This window comes from Psammomys obesus, unplaced genomic scaffold, assembly GCF_907164565.1.
Source record: "Psammomys obesus unplaced genomic scaffold, mPsaObe1.curated_primary_1811, whole genome shotgun sequence".
Taxonomy (NCBI): domain Eukaryota; kingdom Metazoa; phylum Chordata; class Mammalia; order Rodentia; family Muridae; genus Psammomys; species Psammomys obesus.
In genome coordinates this window covers 42,178,098-42,194,385 of record NW_026591086.1, presented here as the reverse complement: position 1 = coordinate 42,194,385, position 16,288 = coordinate 42,178,098, and the positions used below count along the sequence as shown (strand labels likewise).

General features: G+C 34.4%; 1 protein-coding gene across 8 annotated transcripts in view; it reads left to right on the top strand.

Annotated features, from left to right (window-relative positions):
* Nucleotides 1-16,288, top strand: part of Rbm26 (RNA binding motif protein 26) — a 72,391-nt gene that overhangs the window by 39,905 nt on the left and 16,198 nt on the right. For all 8 annotated transcript variants that reach the window (XM_055609617.1, XM_055609615.1, XM_055609616.1 and 5 more), the window contains 6 exons: nt 4,558-4,683; nt 5,017-5,091; nt 6,639-6,806; nt 7,403-7,507; nt 11,369-11,569; nt 14,671-14,757. In XM_055609617.1, coding sequence (XP_055465592.1) covers nt 4,558-4,683; nt 5,017-5,091; nt 6,639-6,806; nt 7,403-7,507; nt 11,369-11,569; nt 14,671-14,757 — 762 coding nt within the window. The remainder of the gene's footprint in view (nt 1-4,557; nt 4,684-5,016; nt 5,092-6,638; nt 6,807-7,402; nt 7,508-11,368; nt 11,570-14,670; nt 14,758-16,288) is intronic.

The following is a 16,288-nucleotide window of genomic DNA, read 5'->3' as shown; positions in this document are numbered from 1 at the left end:
TGCCAAGTGCTGGGATTATAGGTGTGCACCACTGCACCTGCCTTGGGGTTAATTTTTATTACAAGAAAATTTGAGTTATTTAAAAGGTTGCACTTTCTGGGAACTAGGATTTGTAGCAAAAATCTATTATGGATTATAAACACCTTTTCTTTGATATTTGTTTAAAATGTGTTTCTGTAAGGTCATTAATTCCTTCAATTCCTTTATCATATATGGAAGATTACAAAGTTGAACTTATGGAGCAGAGTAAATGATGGTTACCAGGAGCCCAGGGTGAGGAAGTTACAAAGATGATGGCTAATGGTTGTAAAATAATTTCAGAACATTCGGTCAGCATGGTAATCTCAATAACCATGGTTTTAAGTATTCTAATAACCAAAATGTGAGGCAGTACAAGTATTAATTAGGTCAATTACACATACACACATACACCACACAATGGCAAATGTAATTTTTTACTATTGGTTAAGTTTACAAAAGTACTTAATATTCTTAAGAGTCTTTAAAATACTTCATAAATAAAACTTTAAATCTATTCTTCTCTTCGGAAGTCTCCATTTGGCCAGTGTTGGAGAATGCATATCTATGTGCTCTTAAACAGTATTGTAAATAAACATACTGATTTACTGAATAGATGCTTAATGAAAAAAAAATTGAGCATATTAATCTTTCTCTATGCATTGCTCCTCAGATACTTGATAAATTAAACAGTTTCTCTTTTTGTGCTTTAAATACTTGTTAGAGCTGCTTTAACATGTCTGCATCCTTCCATACTAAATTTCAGCTTAGGCATAGTTATTTTAAAAATGAAGCTTAGATATCTTGGTAGTAATCCTATGTAGGATTGTTTTTTTTTTATCTTTACAAAATAATGTTTTCTTTCCATTAGCAAGAAATGTTTGTTTGTTTTACACTTACTAATAGGAGGGATGGATGGTAATGTTTTACATAAGAAACAAGAGATGTGGGAACTGGCCTGATGCTCAGCAGTTGAGAGCACTTGTGGCTCTGGTAGAGGACCTACCTTTGTTTCCCAGAACTCATGTGGTAGTTCACAACCATCCTAACTTAGAAGGTCTAGGGGATGGAGTGACTCCTGACCTTTTTGGACACCAGCCATGCACATGGTGCACATACATAGCATGCAAGCAAAACATTAATACATATAAAATAAATATAAAAGAAAAATGTATTAGTGGACTATATTCTCTTACTGGTTTAGAGAATTGACTTTAGACTTGGTCTTAGGAGATAATAAAAGCAAAGCACATGATAGACTTTTAAACTCATCCTCCGGGTTTATATTTGCTACCAAAACCTGACCAAGGATACTATAAGAAATGAAAAATTACAGCCTAACACCTGTTACAAACATAGGCACAAATATTCCAAAGGAAATATTAACCAATTTCCAGTGATACGTAAAATACATAATACATCATGGTCAGGAAAGACTTAGTCCAGAAATTCAAAATTATTTAACATTAGAAATCTGTCTAATTGACCATAGTAGCATTATAAGGGAAACCTTGCATGACTTTGTATTTAGAAAAAGATTTGGTGAAATACTTAACACTCTGCAAAGTAGAAATAGACAGAAACTTCCCTACTTTGATGAGTGTTTGCACCCTTCCCACCTGAACTAACAAACTTATTGGTAAGACATACTAGTATCTCCCATCTGTCAAGATCAGGACTAAGACACTTTGTTTCAGTCTTTTCATAGAGTCTCACCAATACAATGAAATGATAAACTGAAACAAACCATTACAAAGATTAGAAAAGAAAGAAAACTTTATATATGGATGACATGATTTATTTATATAATCCAAAGTAAACTTGGAAGCAGTCGAGACAACATATCATCATAAGTTAAGCTAGCATTATGTTACCATATAAAATTATAACACATGGAAAAAAATTGGAAAATAAACATGCTGTTTATTTGTTAAGACCTCCCTACATGCTTTGTATTCTCAAGATTTGTAACTTAATGTTGTCTGTTGGATTTGTTGGCTTCCTCTGCTGTTTTCACCTTAAATATATTTATTAACGTAGTTATTGACAATGCTAGTGGTCAAACTTAGGGCCTTGAGCACATACTGCTGGCCTTCAGCTTCATATATAGCTAAGGCTGGCTTTTAATGTTCCATCCTGCTGCTTAGTTACAAGCATATGCCACTAGGCCTGGATAAATTTCAAATCTTGAAAAAATGTGGATATTCTTTATTATTCTAGTATTGAAACTCTAGAATTAAATGGATTCAAATAAAAAGTACTATTTGCAATCCCACAGTTCATCATTTCTAAGACTTTAATTTTACATCTTGGTACCTTTGAAATAGGGCTGTGTTTCACCATTGTTATAAATACACTTAAAATGGTAAGCATATTACTGTTATTGTTTAATTTTAAGTAGGACTCCTTGAGATTGAGGCTTTGTGGAATATTATATCATAGATCTTATTTTTGCAGAAGGAAATTACTGGATAGGGCTATGGATGTGGTTATGAGACAGGTTATGAGACAGCTTGTAGACACAAGAAGTGCTCTGTTCTCATCAGAAACTTAGAGGAAGCACTCCTTAGTCTGATACGAAATGCTAAAATGGTTTGAAAAGTTGTGTGTTCTTTATCCACTGAAGTGGGGAAAAAAAGCTAGGTTAAACAAATTACTTTATTATAATGCATATTTGATGTGGAAAAATAGGATTGTGACACTCAAATTTCCAAGTTACTTAGTTTGTTGATAGCTTTTTAACTTGTTAGGGAAATTTTATGAAGAAACAATATTCAGACTTAAAAGAAAAGACTGTCTTCTATTTCTTATAAGCTACATTAACCTCTTCTTTGTAAAATCGTAGTTTAACACTTTGTGACGTGGCAAAATAACATCAAAGAAAATTTCCCAAATTATTCCAGAATAGTTACTGAAGTTAGACTATAAACTAGATCTGTATTTTGTATTCTGATGAATGTGGTTATTACATAGTTAGTATTCCATGTTTTTGGTAATATATTGCAGGTTTTTACTTTGAAAATAACCCATGAAATTTTGATACATGTAGTATATTATTTTCTTTTACCTTTTAAACATCAGTTGTGCTCTGGGAAGCTAGAATAATGACAGTTTTTATTTCATTTAGATTCTGAGACATTTATGGATCCTTTGAAGAATAATAAGTTGCCCATGTTTTTTGTCCTCTAATTTCATGATGAAAGATCAGAAAGAGGTTTCCAGATTGCTACTTTTATGCTACATCAGATGTTATGTTAGTAGCTAAATCATAGGGTAATATTTCTTATTTGTACTCTTCCATCTGTTTGTATCATCTTTTAGCCCAGGAATTTTAAAGACATTAGAAGCAGCAATATTTTCTCTGCAAAGCCATGGTATATGGCTGCTTGTTTAGGTTACTTGGAATCCATTGATACTCTCTGTAAGAACCAGTATCTCAGGGGACTTAGTGAAAGAAACAGAGAGTAGACTGTTCGCGCTGCTTTTTTTTTTTTTTTTTTATTTTTATTTTAAGTAAACCTTGTGTTTTAAAGGTTTTTTTCCATTTCAACCTATAATCATTTGTTCAAGTTAGTGGAAGTATTTATCATTTATCATGTATGATTGTACTGTGGTACAGATAATACTAACAGTATAGTAATGAACCAAGTGAAAAAGTAATGTTTGCTCAAGGAGGGAATTTTGGGTATTTATTTTAGATACTATCAAGATGAACTTTCCAATTTTATAGGTGAGCACACTGAGGATATCCCATCCCATCCCAAGTTCACTTTAACCAAAGTCTCATAATTCTGTGTCAATAAGTCTTAGGTTCAAGAGTCACGAAGAAGAGAAAGGCTAGATCAAGAACCTTGTAGTGTAGATAGGAAGGAAGACATCATCATCAGGTTCCTTTTTGTTCTTTAAATTTTTTATTAAATAGTGAATATTACCTAACAAATTTAATGGTATTTTTATGTGATGGCTTGAGGAATTTAAAAAAAAAAAAAATCTGTAAGTATTGGAAAGAAAAAAACGGTTAGGGCTTTGACTTGTGTGGCACCTGAGCTCGGTTTAAGAAGTTATGTTCATTTCAAGCAGAAGAATGTCCTTGTAGAGAATAGAGAATGACTGCTGTATTTATTTTAGAACTATAAATTACAGTGATCATACTAACTATAGGATAACATTTAGTTTCCTCGTGTGTTTTTTTCTTTATTCAGATACGCATTAATATATTCATAAATACAGTTACAGCAGTCTTTTTCTCTTTGATTTCATGTTTTACATGGTTGGCGTGGTTTTGGTTTTTGTTATTTAGGTAGGTCACCAGGATTTTTTTTTTTTTGTTTGTTTGTTTTAGGGCTTATTACACATTCAAACTATTCATTTCAAGTCATGAAATGTAGATTTAGTTATTATAACTATATAATGCATTTAGCTCAACATCTAATTTTAGGCAGAAATGCTTTAAAGTTGGATTTTCTTAGAAAGCAAGACTTTAGAGATTAAAATATAATTGGTAACACCTTTTTTAAGAAATTGAATTTGTGTTGGTAGGTGTTATCTACATCTACTGGCCTCACAAAAACGGTGTATAATCCAGCTGCTCTGAAGGCTGCACAAAAAACTCTCCTAGTTTCTGCCCCTGCAGTTGATAATAATGAAGCACAGAAAAAGAAACAGGTAAGCACAGATAGTGTAACGTACAGTTTGCAAATAGGAAGTTCTTTAAACTTGGTGCATGTGTGCGTGTATGTTAAGCTAGTTACCACAAGTTAAGACTGGATGGTTTGATCTTCCATGTGTAGCAATAAATACTCTTTTCCTCCACCCTTTTTCTGTGAAGAGAAGTTTCCTCTGATTCATCTTTGAAACTTGTATACTTGGTCTAAGCTTTGCAGACACAAACTTTGTATATTGCTTTTGTTACCATGCTTATTCAATTAAGACTGCCTTTCTCTTGTGTTGTTTTATCTATCTTTAGTCATATTTAAATGATAGTTTTGATTCTTTTAGGAGGCACTGAAACTTCAGCAAGATGTAAGAAAAAGGAAGCAAGAAATTTTAGAAAAGCACATTGAAACACAGAAGGTAAAATAGTAAAGTTAAATTTGATAAAAATCACATGTTATTTTTAGTGAATTTAATTTACAGTGAGAAGCAGATTTATTGTAATTGTAGTGGTAAAAGTGAAAAACTTAATCAGTGTACCCTATGTTATATGTTTATTAGTATTGGAGTTCAAGAAACTTTAATGAAGTGAAGGGTATAGTTTATGTGGACCTGGTTATCACCATGACATGAAAATAAGTTCATTTAGCTCTTAGCGTATAGCAGTTTGGTAAGTGACTAATGAAATGAAAACTTTTGCTCATTGTTAATATGTACTTCACCAATTTGGGATCCTCTACTCCTGTGTTATACAGTAGAGTAGTCCAAAAGGCACATCTCAGCTGGGCGCGATGGTGCACGCCTGTCATCGCAGCACTCAGGGAGGCAGAGTCAGGCATATCTCTGTGAGTTCAAGGCCATCCTGGTCTACAGAGTGAGTTCAGGATAGCCAAGGCTACATAGAGAAATCCCGTGTTGAAAAACAACAAAAAAGTCACATCTGACTGGTTGTTTGGTTTGTGTCTAGTCCAAATTGAAGTGAAAATGTTCATTGCACAACAGACTTCAACAGTGTAGTATTGAGGGAAGAAAAACATCTCAGTAATTTTGTTGTGGTTTTTGAAATGTGCATTTTGGTACAGCAAGCTAAATTATAGATATAATTCTATTTTTCCTTTTTTTTTAATCTTTTTAATATGATTGATTTGAAGAAAAACACTCATTTTATGTGGACACTAAGAGATGGCTCAGTGGTTAAGAGAATTTGCTACCACTGTTTCAGAGGACCCAAGTTTGAGTTCCTGCAGTGATTCTAGATGGCTCATAGACAGCATGTAACTCTAGTTGCAAGGGACCAGACATCTTTTCTTGACCTCCATTGGCATCTGCCTGTATACAGCACAGGCACAAACATAAATAAGTTAAAAATTATACTTCATGTGACTGGTATAATTTGCTGACATTTTGGGGGGCAGATTAGCGTAACTAGAAGTCAGTTCTTGATTGTGTTTTGTAATGAGTATTAGGTAGAAAATGTAAAAATACAGAAGCAGTGTCTTATTGGGACGCAGTGGTGCATTGCTGTCATCTCAGTACTTGGGAAGGCTGAGGCTTCAAATTGCTTAGGTTGAGGCAATGTTAGGCTACAAAGATACACTTCATTAAAGAGAAACCATAATGTTTTATGTAAAAAAAAAACAAAAGAAAAAAAAACCCTGAAGCTTTCTTAACACAGAGAACTTAGTTCTCTGTGTGATCTTCCATTCCAACTTTCTGTTCTAGATCTAATGTTCTAAGAGAGCCAAATAATAGTGAAGTTCTTCCTGAAGTAAGCTTATTGTAATTAAGTTACTGTTAGCATTACCAAGTCTGCTCTTCTTTGATTTTTGTATACTAAGAGTCTATCAGCTTTGTTGAGAACATGTAAACTAAAAGGAGTATTTATTTCTTTTAACTATTTTTCTGAATTTGTTTTGTTGTCAGTAGTCGGAATAAGTCTCTTACACTTATCTTTTAAAATTTGCCAGATGCTAATTTCAAAACTAGAGAAAAACAAAACAATGAAGTCTGAAGACAAAGCAGAAATAATGAAAACATTAGAGGTTTTGACAAAAAATATTACCAAGTTGAAAGATGAGGTCAAATCTACATCTCCTGGACGCTGTCTTCCAAAAAGCATAAAAACAAAGACTCAGGTATTCTGTTTTGTTGTTCATACAACTACTTATTAAGGATATCAAACATGGGTCTGCAGAGATGGCCTTGTTAAGTGCACTTGTTCTTTCAGAGGATCCAGGTTCAACTCCCTCATTTAGCAGCCAGCTAGATCCTCTAAGTGCCAGAGGATCTCTTTTATCCTAGATTTAGGATAATTATCTTAGAGCTATCCAAGATATATGTACCTATATAAAGACATACTACATAATGCTTGTTAGACCTGTGCTTTTGAAAATTACTACATTTATCAGTTCACAGAAATCACGCCTTGGCTGTGGAATAGGCAATGAATTTTAGGAAAATCAGGGAGAATAAAATTGGTCAGAAAACTTACTAGAGTAATAATACTGGCAATAAAAAAGAAATGCTGGTTGACATGGTGACACATACCTATAATCCTAGCATTTTTGAGACCAGTACAGGAGAATCTTGACTGTATAAGTAGCCCATGCCGAAAAAAGAAAAAAAAAAAAAAAGTGAGGGGAACAGAAATGAGTTTGAAAAAAAGTATCTTGTAAAAATGTGTAAAGTTCAGAGTATTAATTGGTATTTGAAACATTAATGACTTTTTCAGATGCAGAAAGAATTGCTTGACACAGAATTGGATTTATATAAGAAGATGCAGGCTGGAGAAGAAGTCACTGAACTTAGAAGAAAATATACAGAATTACAGCTGGAAGTAGGTTCTATAACAGCTACACAGTTTACTTGAAAGAAGCCGCAAGTATGGCTAACATAAAAATGTGTTTTTTGACTAGCTAACAATTATTGACTATGATAGATGATAGATAGATAGATAGATAGATAGATAGATAGATAGATAGATAGATTGATAGATTCATAGATAGGTAGATGTAAGTATATGTATGGATATTGAGGTAGGAGGCAGAAAAGAGGCTAATTAATTTTACAAAAGTACTGGTGAAAATACTTTCAAACAGCAGTTTTAAATTTGCTTGTTTATTTATTTGCCTATGAATATCAGAAGACAGTTTGTAGGAGTGGGTTCATTCCTTTTGCTGTGTAGTCTCAGGGATTGTGCTCCCTACTTTGACCCTCTGATATGCCATGCTGGCCTGAGAAACTGCTGTTGGTGACACACTGCTTCTGCCTATATACTCTGGTTTCTCCATTTCTCCTGAATTTTAGTTCTTCTTTGGTTTTTATTCTCATTTTCTTCTTGGGGTTAAATACAATTAAAGGCTTGATAGGTATTTGTATGGAATTACTCTGTGTCATATAGGCATGCTGTGCTGAATTGCTGAAGATGAGAGAGTTATAAATCTGTTGAAAAAGTGCATATTTAAGTTTTGCCTATAGATGGTGCTGTGGGTGTTTTAGAAGAGAAAAACTACCTTATAATTTAGTTACATGGTTATTATATGAGAAACTTCTAGTGAAATTGATCTATTAAAAACATGGATGTTTAATATTTAGTAAAAATGTTTAAACATTAGTATTATATCACAAAATGGGAAACTATTAATGTCAATATTCACAATTGCTTGATCCAATTTAAGGTGTTTTAAATAATATTTTAGGTTATTTAACTTATTTTGAGTATGCTTTTCTTTTTTGTTGTTTTGGTTTTTTGAGACAGGGTTTCTCTGTGTAGCCCTGGCTGTCCTGGAATTTGCTCCGTAGACCAAGCTAGTCTCGGACTCTGGTCCACCTGCCTCTTCCCAAGTGCTGGGCTTAATGGTGTTTGCCACCATGCCCAGTGAGTATACTTTCTTATAAGTTTTGTTGACACTGATTTTTTTTTCTCACCTTACAATGCAGTAGAAATTTATTTAGTGCTATGCAAGTATTTAAAGTTTATGACATCTGCTGCATAGATCTTACCTGAGAGTTAGAAAAAGCTGTGAAATGTCATCATAACATGCATACAAGTGAATTTTCTTGAAACATGATCTGTTTTGCCTTTATATTCTACCCAAAATAATTTAAAAATTGTTTTCCCCATATGAATATTCCATGCCATTGATAATGTAAAAAAGAAATATAATTTTGAAATTTTTGATAAATAATTCTAGTAAATAAATAACATAAAAATAACTGTTCCTTTGCTTGTTGTAATTCAGCCAAAGATGAAATGATATTTTCTGATTTTCTGTGATGATTCAATTTTGGTTTGCAGCCAATACTTATATATACAGTAATGCAGCAGATGCCAGAGTATGCTCGTCACAGTAATTCTTCTATTGCTTGTTAATAGAGATTAGTGAACAAGAATTTTAAGATCAAATACATTTTTATAAGGTCATGTTGAATATGCTGTTTGACTCTAGGATTTCTTGGAGGCTTTTAGTTTGAATCTACAAATTATAGGCTATGAAAGCTTAATTTTCAGGGAGCATCTGTGAGTCAGTAACACTCTTCAAGTCATACTTTTGATATCTTTACTCTCATGAACTTTTTTTGCTGTGTTTTTTTAAGACAGGGTTTCTCTGTGTAACCCTGACTGACTTGGAACTTGCTCTGAAGACCAGGCTGGCTTCCAACTCACAGAGATCCTCCTGCCTCTGCATACCAAAGTGTTGGCATTAAAGGCCTATGCCACCACTGTCCAGCTAACCTTTTCCCCTTTAAATTTATTGTTTTGTTTAATATTTTTTAATTGACCAGTTAAGAATATTATATGTGTATGGTATATGACATGGTGTTTCGATACATGTTTACATCAAGGGATGAATTATCAAAGTAATTTATCCATCACCTCACATACTCAAGATCTTATGAAAAATAAATTTAAAAATTTCCTTCCCTAATTTTTTTCAGATATATCACATGCTTTTATCAACTGTATCACCATGCTATAAAACAGATGGTACAGTTTATTCTGTTGTATGTTTTGACCAACATTTACCCATTCTCCACACCAACACAGCACTTGCTAATAGCCATTCATCTGTTTCTATGAGATTGCTGTTTAAATTTATGCATGTAAATGAACTCTTACAGTAGTTATCTTTCTGTGCCTAGTTTATTTCACGTAGCATTGTTCTTTGATTTTATGTTTATTTTTGGTAATGTGAGGATTTGTTTTTACTCGGATGTCATATATGCATGATCATTGTGCTTACCTTGCTTCTGAAGTTTGTATATATAGTTACTCAAACTAGAAATGTTGGGAGACTCTTGATTGTTTTAACCCTTTGTTCAACCTCCATATCCAGTTAATTGCCAAATTTCTTACTCCCAAATTTTGTTTTATTTTTGAATGCATGTTTGCCTATATGCATGTGTATGTATGTACTACATGCATGCATGGCAACCATATAATATTGGATCCCCTAGGACTGTCAAGGAGCTTGTGGGTACGCAAAACTGAACTCAAGTCCTGTGCAAGGGCATCTCTTAGTAATTTACCTGTCTAGAAACTCAGTTTGTGTATTTGGCGTTCATGTATTTGTGTACATGTTGTATGTGTGTGCGTGCTAATGCATGTTTGGAGGCTAGAGGCCCAAAGTTAGTGTTGGGTGTCTTCCTCAATCCCCTTTTTTTTTCTTTCTTTCTTTTTCTCTCTTTTTTTTCCCACAAGAGTTGACTGGGCCTGAAGCTCATTGATTTGGCTAGGCTACTTGGCTGGCTAGCAAGGCCTAGGATCTCCTTGTCTGTGTCTCACTGGTTGCTGAGATTACAGTTGTAGACTATGATGTCCTTGTTATGCAGGTGCTTAAGGTTGAACTTAACTCTCATGCTTGTGGTAAGCAGTTTAATGACTGTGCCCAACTGCACAACCTGAACATGCACTGAGGTTAAGGACTACTAACACAGGTGTTTATGAAATATTTGTGGAATGAAGGAATGGTCTACCACGCAATAGAAAATTGTGTGACAGAATAATAATCTGTATTTGTTCTATGGTGTGGTCAAATAATGAATTTGAGAAAACTTACCAGTTGAGTCTGCTGACAATGAAATAACATTTATTTGAAAATTACATAAAACTTGAAGGGCTGGGCTATAGTTCAGTGTAAAATGTTATTTGTGAGGGTCATGCTGTAGTATGTACTGACATGACTTGATGTCCGATGCTCTTGTGTTACTAAGAGATCCAGAGTTACCAGTCTTTTCTCATGTCCTTGGCGTCTTAGAGTATGAACGGAGTTTGGAAGGGAAGAAGGGTAAGGTGGCAAGATAGCTGTAATGTTGCCTGGTAGCAGGCCTGATGCCTTGAATTTGTTCCTTGGGACCTGTGTGATGCAAGGAGACATAGAGTAATGCAGTGAAATTGTTATATTTTAAATACTTTGAGAGACCACATTTAGTAATCTTCGAATCTTTAATGTTATATGATTATCTAAATAGTCTCTCAGACGGCATAAAAGTTTGAACCATTTTCGAATATATAACACTTAGCCTGAGTTAACACAGGTGTAGTATTCCTAATTTGAAACTTGGTATGCTCAACAGTAAAGTCCATGCAAATATTTCAAAATCTGTAACTCTGAACTCAGAAACACAGTGTTAATCATTTTAGATTAGAGGTCTCTGTACACCACATTGTGTAACTTATGTGCTTCTTCTCCTTTAGGCTGCTAAAAGAGGAATTCTTTCATCTGGCCGAGGTAGAGGAATCCATACACGAGGTCGAGGGGCAGCTCATGGCCGGGGCAGGGCCAGAGGTCGAGGACGAGGTGTGCCTGGACATGCTGTGGTGGATCACCGGCCCAGAGCATTGGAGATATCTGCTTTTACAGAGAGTGATAGAGAAGATCTTCTTCCTCACTTTGCGGTACTTTCTTACCACTAGCAAAATAATAATAATAATTGTGATTCGGGTTTATAGATACAAGGAAAGAAAGAATTATGAAAATGACATGTATAATTTAAACCCAGTGATAATCAGGGCTTCCTTAATCAATAGTAATCTGTTATTTTTAGTTATAAAATAGAAACAGGGTCTGTTTGTTTGTTTGTTTGTTTGGGGAAAATACTATATATATATATATATATATATATATATATATATATATATATTTTTTTTTTTTTTTTCCCCTTGAGGTAGGTTTTTCAGTATAGCCCTTGGTGACCTAGAACTCATTCTGTAGACTAGACTGGCCTCAAATTCACTGACTCTGCCTCCCCAGTGCTGGGAGAAGAGGTGTGTGCCACCACTGACCAGCTGAAATGTTACAATTCTTAAACTAGATAGGCCTTTCAAGAGTATAAGATTAATGATCTAAGCTTTGTTATTTCAGAGAGGAGCCTCAGGAGTAGGCTTATTGATAATTTAAAGGAAAGTTGGCATATATATATATATATATATATATATATATATATATATATATATAGACCATCCATATTTTTAAATATGAAACTACAGTTTTGCTAATATTATGCTCTTGATAGAGTTGAACAGCACTGAAGCGAGATACACTTTTGATGTATGATATAAAAGTTCCATATTCATATCAAGGGTACAATATAAGAGAGTTTATGTAATGGTGATACAGTGGTTTGAAAGAGAAGGAGATTCTAGTCCCTGTTCATTAAATATTTGAACTTCTGGGGTTCATTAGGCTAATGTGCAGAGTGGAGAGTATACCCCACATTACCCTTTCATCTTAACTTTTTCAATTTTTAGTGTTATCGGAACTTAAGTTACTAAACACCAGTTTTATCCTGATTATTGTGGTAATTCCTTCAGAGAAGAAGAGTCATCAGTTCTTCACTCTCAGTGCTTTTAGATACTTTGGTTTGGCACAAATCAGCTGATGTAAAGTAAAGCTTATTAAACACTTAAACCTCTGTGACTCGGAGGTTTATGTTTACTCTGGCATATGACGAAAAGATCAGTAGAGAAAAGCATAACAATTAGTAAAACTGAAACGGAGAACAAGAAGACTAGGTAAAATTTTGACATAAAGATGACCTCATGTTTTAGAAATTTATATTTCAATGTTTGACGCTTATAATACTATATGACTATAAGGAAGTTTTAAAAGAAATAAATGATGGATGTATAAGAAATAACTGAAGTGATTAGTATTTAAGGCTGAGGAGTCTGGAGAGTCCTGTGCTCGTTGGGTTCAGAGGGACAAAGAATGAGAACTAGAGAGGTGCTTGGAGATAAAGCCCAGCTCTTCCCTGCTGTTTGCCACTTCCGCAAAGAAAAGGAGGTCCAGATAGTTAAGTGTCTTGCATTTAGGTACTCAGCTGATTCGGGGCTAACAGTAGCTATAATACAAAGGTGAGTTTGCTCTAATCGTGTTTTGCTGAGACTAGGAGGCTCGAGAAATAAATATTCAGAAACTTATAGTAGAAATTGTTTCATAAATAGAGGTTTGGAGCTCTGTTCAATGTTGGTAGTCATAACTTACCCGCCAAAAATACTTTTGTTAAGAAAGAGTACACATTTCAAAGTTTAGCTTTTTTTTTTTTTTTATCTCTGAGCATAAGAGAGAGATATAAAGGACCATTGACTGTTAAAACAACTGTGGTTAGCAAAATGCTCTTTAAAATTTATCCAGTGAGACCAGTAGTAATAGTAAGAAAAACAGCTAAAACTTTAAGGGATATTAGGAATTATTTGAGTTACTTACTGCTGATTTAGTCAGGGCTCTCAGGAGGAACAGAAACAGTGGTTTCACACACACACACACACACACACACACACACACACACACACACGGTTGGGGGCGGTATTTAGTAGAATGGTTTACAGGCTGTGGTCCAGCTAGTTCAACAATGATTATCTATACTGAAGGAAGGTCCAGGAGTCTAGTAATTGTCCAGTTCACAAGGCTGGATTGTCCAAGCTGGATATACACTGGAATCCCAAAGATACAGACTATTTATGCTGGAGAAGTTGTAGTCTTGCTAGTGAGAAGCGGTAACAAGTAGGCAGACCGAACCAGCTTCCTTCTTTAATGTTCTTTTTATAAGGTGCCTATAGAAGGTGTAGTCGAGATTAAAGGTGTATCTTCCTACTCCAAAATAACTAGATTAAAGATATATATTCTCACTTCAGAGATCCAGATTAGGAGTGGGTCTTCCCACTTCAAATAATTTAAATAAGGGAAAGCTCCTCACAGGTGTGCCCAGCCCTTGGGTTTAGTTAATTCCAGATGTAGTCAAATTGATATCAAGAATAGCCTTTATTTTGCCCATTTGATAGATGAGGAAATGAAACCTGAAGAGATTAAGTAACTTGTTCAAGTTAAATTCATTCACAAAATTTGTATTAATTAGTGCATAGTTGTAGTTTTATTTCCAAACGAGAAGGAAGGTATTAATAATGTATAAAGGACTAATTTTTGTGTAGCAAAATTGCTGTTTAGAAAAAAATAATCTTCCTTTATATGGGAAAAATGCAACAAATTCCAATCAAGCATTATATAATATGCTTAGCATATTGTGTGTTCCATAGTAGAATGCATAGTAAGTGAACTCAGTTAATATTAAACATGTAAATCAGAAGTTTTGTACCTTTATCTTGATAATTTGCTTGACTGCTTAGAAAAATTGCTTGAATTCTCTCAATCTTTTTCCCCTTTATTGGAAATGATACTATTTCATAGTTTGTTTTGATGATTCAGTATGCTGTTTTAAAAAAAATTTACCTCATTCTGAGGTTGGAATAATAAAAAAGGTCGGTAAACAGGCTTTGACCATTGTTTTCTCCATTATAACTCAAATAGAGTATAGTGCTACTAATTCTGAAAGTACAGGATAAAGCTGAGGTTGGAAGATAGGATTTAAGGAAATGAATTACTTGTCTCTCAGTCAGTATGGATTATTATGTATTCTGGATTGTGCTTATTAGTATTCAAATGCCATTGGGGGTTTTAGATGTTTCAGAACACTTTTAGGAAATAATTTGTTAATTTACAGCAATATGGTGAAATTGAGGATTGTCAGATTGATGATGCTTCACTTCATGCGATAATTACATTCAAGACAAGAGCAGAAGCAGAAGCTGTAAGTATTAAAATGTTATTAAAATTTCAGGTTTAAATGATTAGTGTTTAAGTTTTAATATAAATTATTTTTCAAGGTTACTGAGTAACTGTAATCTTGACAGAAGGTAGAAGATTTTAAGTGTAAGTTCATGTCCACAAAATTGTCCTTATTTTCTTAGGAAATCTGTATATAATGTAATGTAATATAATATAATATATAATAATATGTATTAAATTTGACATCAAGGTGATTTTAAGACAACATTAACTTGAAGATATCAGTTCTTTTTATAGACGTTAGGGCCACTAATATTTACTGTTTTATCAGGTCCAGAACAAAGTCTGAATTAGTAGAATGAATGGTAACAGTTACCTAAGGTAGATGCAGAGAAAGTAGAATTCTGTTGCCCACACCTTTTATTTTTCTTTTAGCTACTAGTTTCCGGTCCCAGCAGGATGAGTGCTAGAAAAGCATCTCTTGCTTAGCACACTGATGAATAGACTGCTGTTATTTGTCCAAGAGACAATATGTGGCTCTAGCCTTTAGAGTTATTGTAATATTGTTATCTTAATCTGTATAGTTTGAATTCTAATTTTTTGTTGTTTGTTTCGAAACAAGGTCTTGTTATGTAGCTCTGGCTGTCCTAGAATGCACTATGTAGTCCAAGATGGCATTAAACTCACTGAGGTCTACCTGCCTCTGCCTCCCAAGTGCTGGGATTAAAGTCATACACCACCACCACGCTCCTGCACTTGAGTTGTTTTTTAAAAGACAGCTCAGAAGTGTCTTCAGTGTGTGTGTGTGTGTGTGTGTGTGTGTGTGTGTGCGCGCGCGCGCGCGCGCGCGTGTGCGCACACACACTGTATGCAGTTTGTACGTGTGCCTCCATGTGTGTTCATGTGCTTGGGGAGACCAGAGATTGAGGTCCAATGTCTCTTCCTTGATTGCTCTCATATTGCGGTTGGCGCTCTAACTGAGCTCAGCTTTATCTAAGGACCTGGAATGCTGGGATTACTGCTGGAATGTCACGCTTTCTTGGCATTTACATGGATGCTAGAGATCTGAAGTCTTGTCCTCATGCTTGTGTGGGAAATACTTTAACCTGTAAGTTATCTCCAAAAAGAATAGGAAAAGGAAGTGGACTGTGTTATATTGGGGCAGGGGTGAACTTTTTTTTTTTTGCCTGTGGATTCTTTAAGACGTTATAAAAGCCAGTGTTGTTTGTCCTTGATATTAAATCAAGATAATTTAATGTGAATGGAAGATGAAGATTTCTTTCTAAAGCTTTTGAGTTGGTAATTAAATGAGTTTTTTGACAAACCTACCTCGTCATTGTAAGTGAATACTCCAGTCAGCACCATTGAACATTGCTAAGAGCTTATTGAGGAGTCACTTCCAGGGCATTTTAACAGGTGAAAGACTAGATCTCATTGGTCTTAGAAACATGTTTAGCTGGAACCCTGAAATAATCTAGTAATGGGGTGAAGATGTTGTCACAGGGAGATTATTTTGTCAAATAATGTGGGTTCATCTTTTAAAATACAGGGTT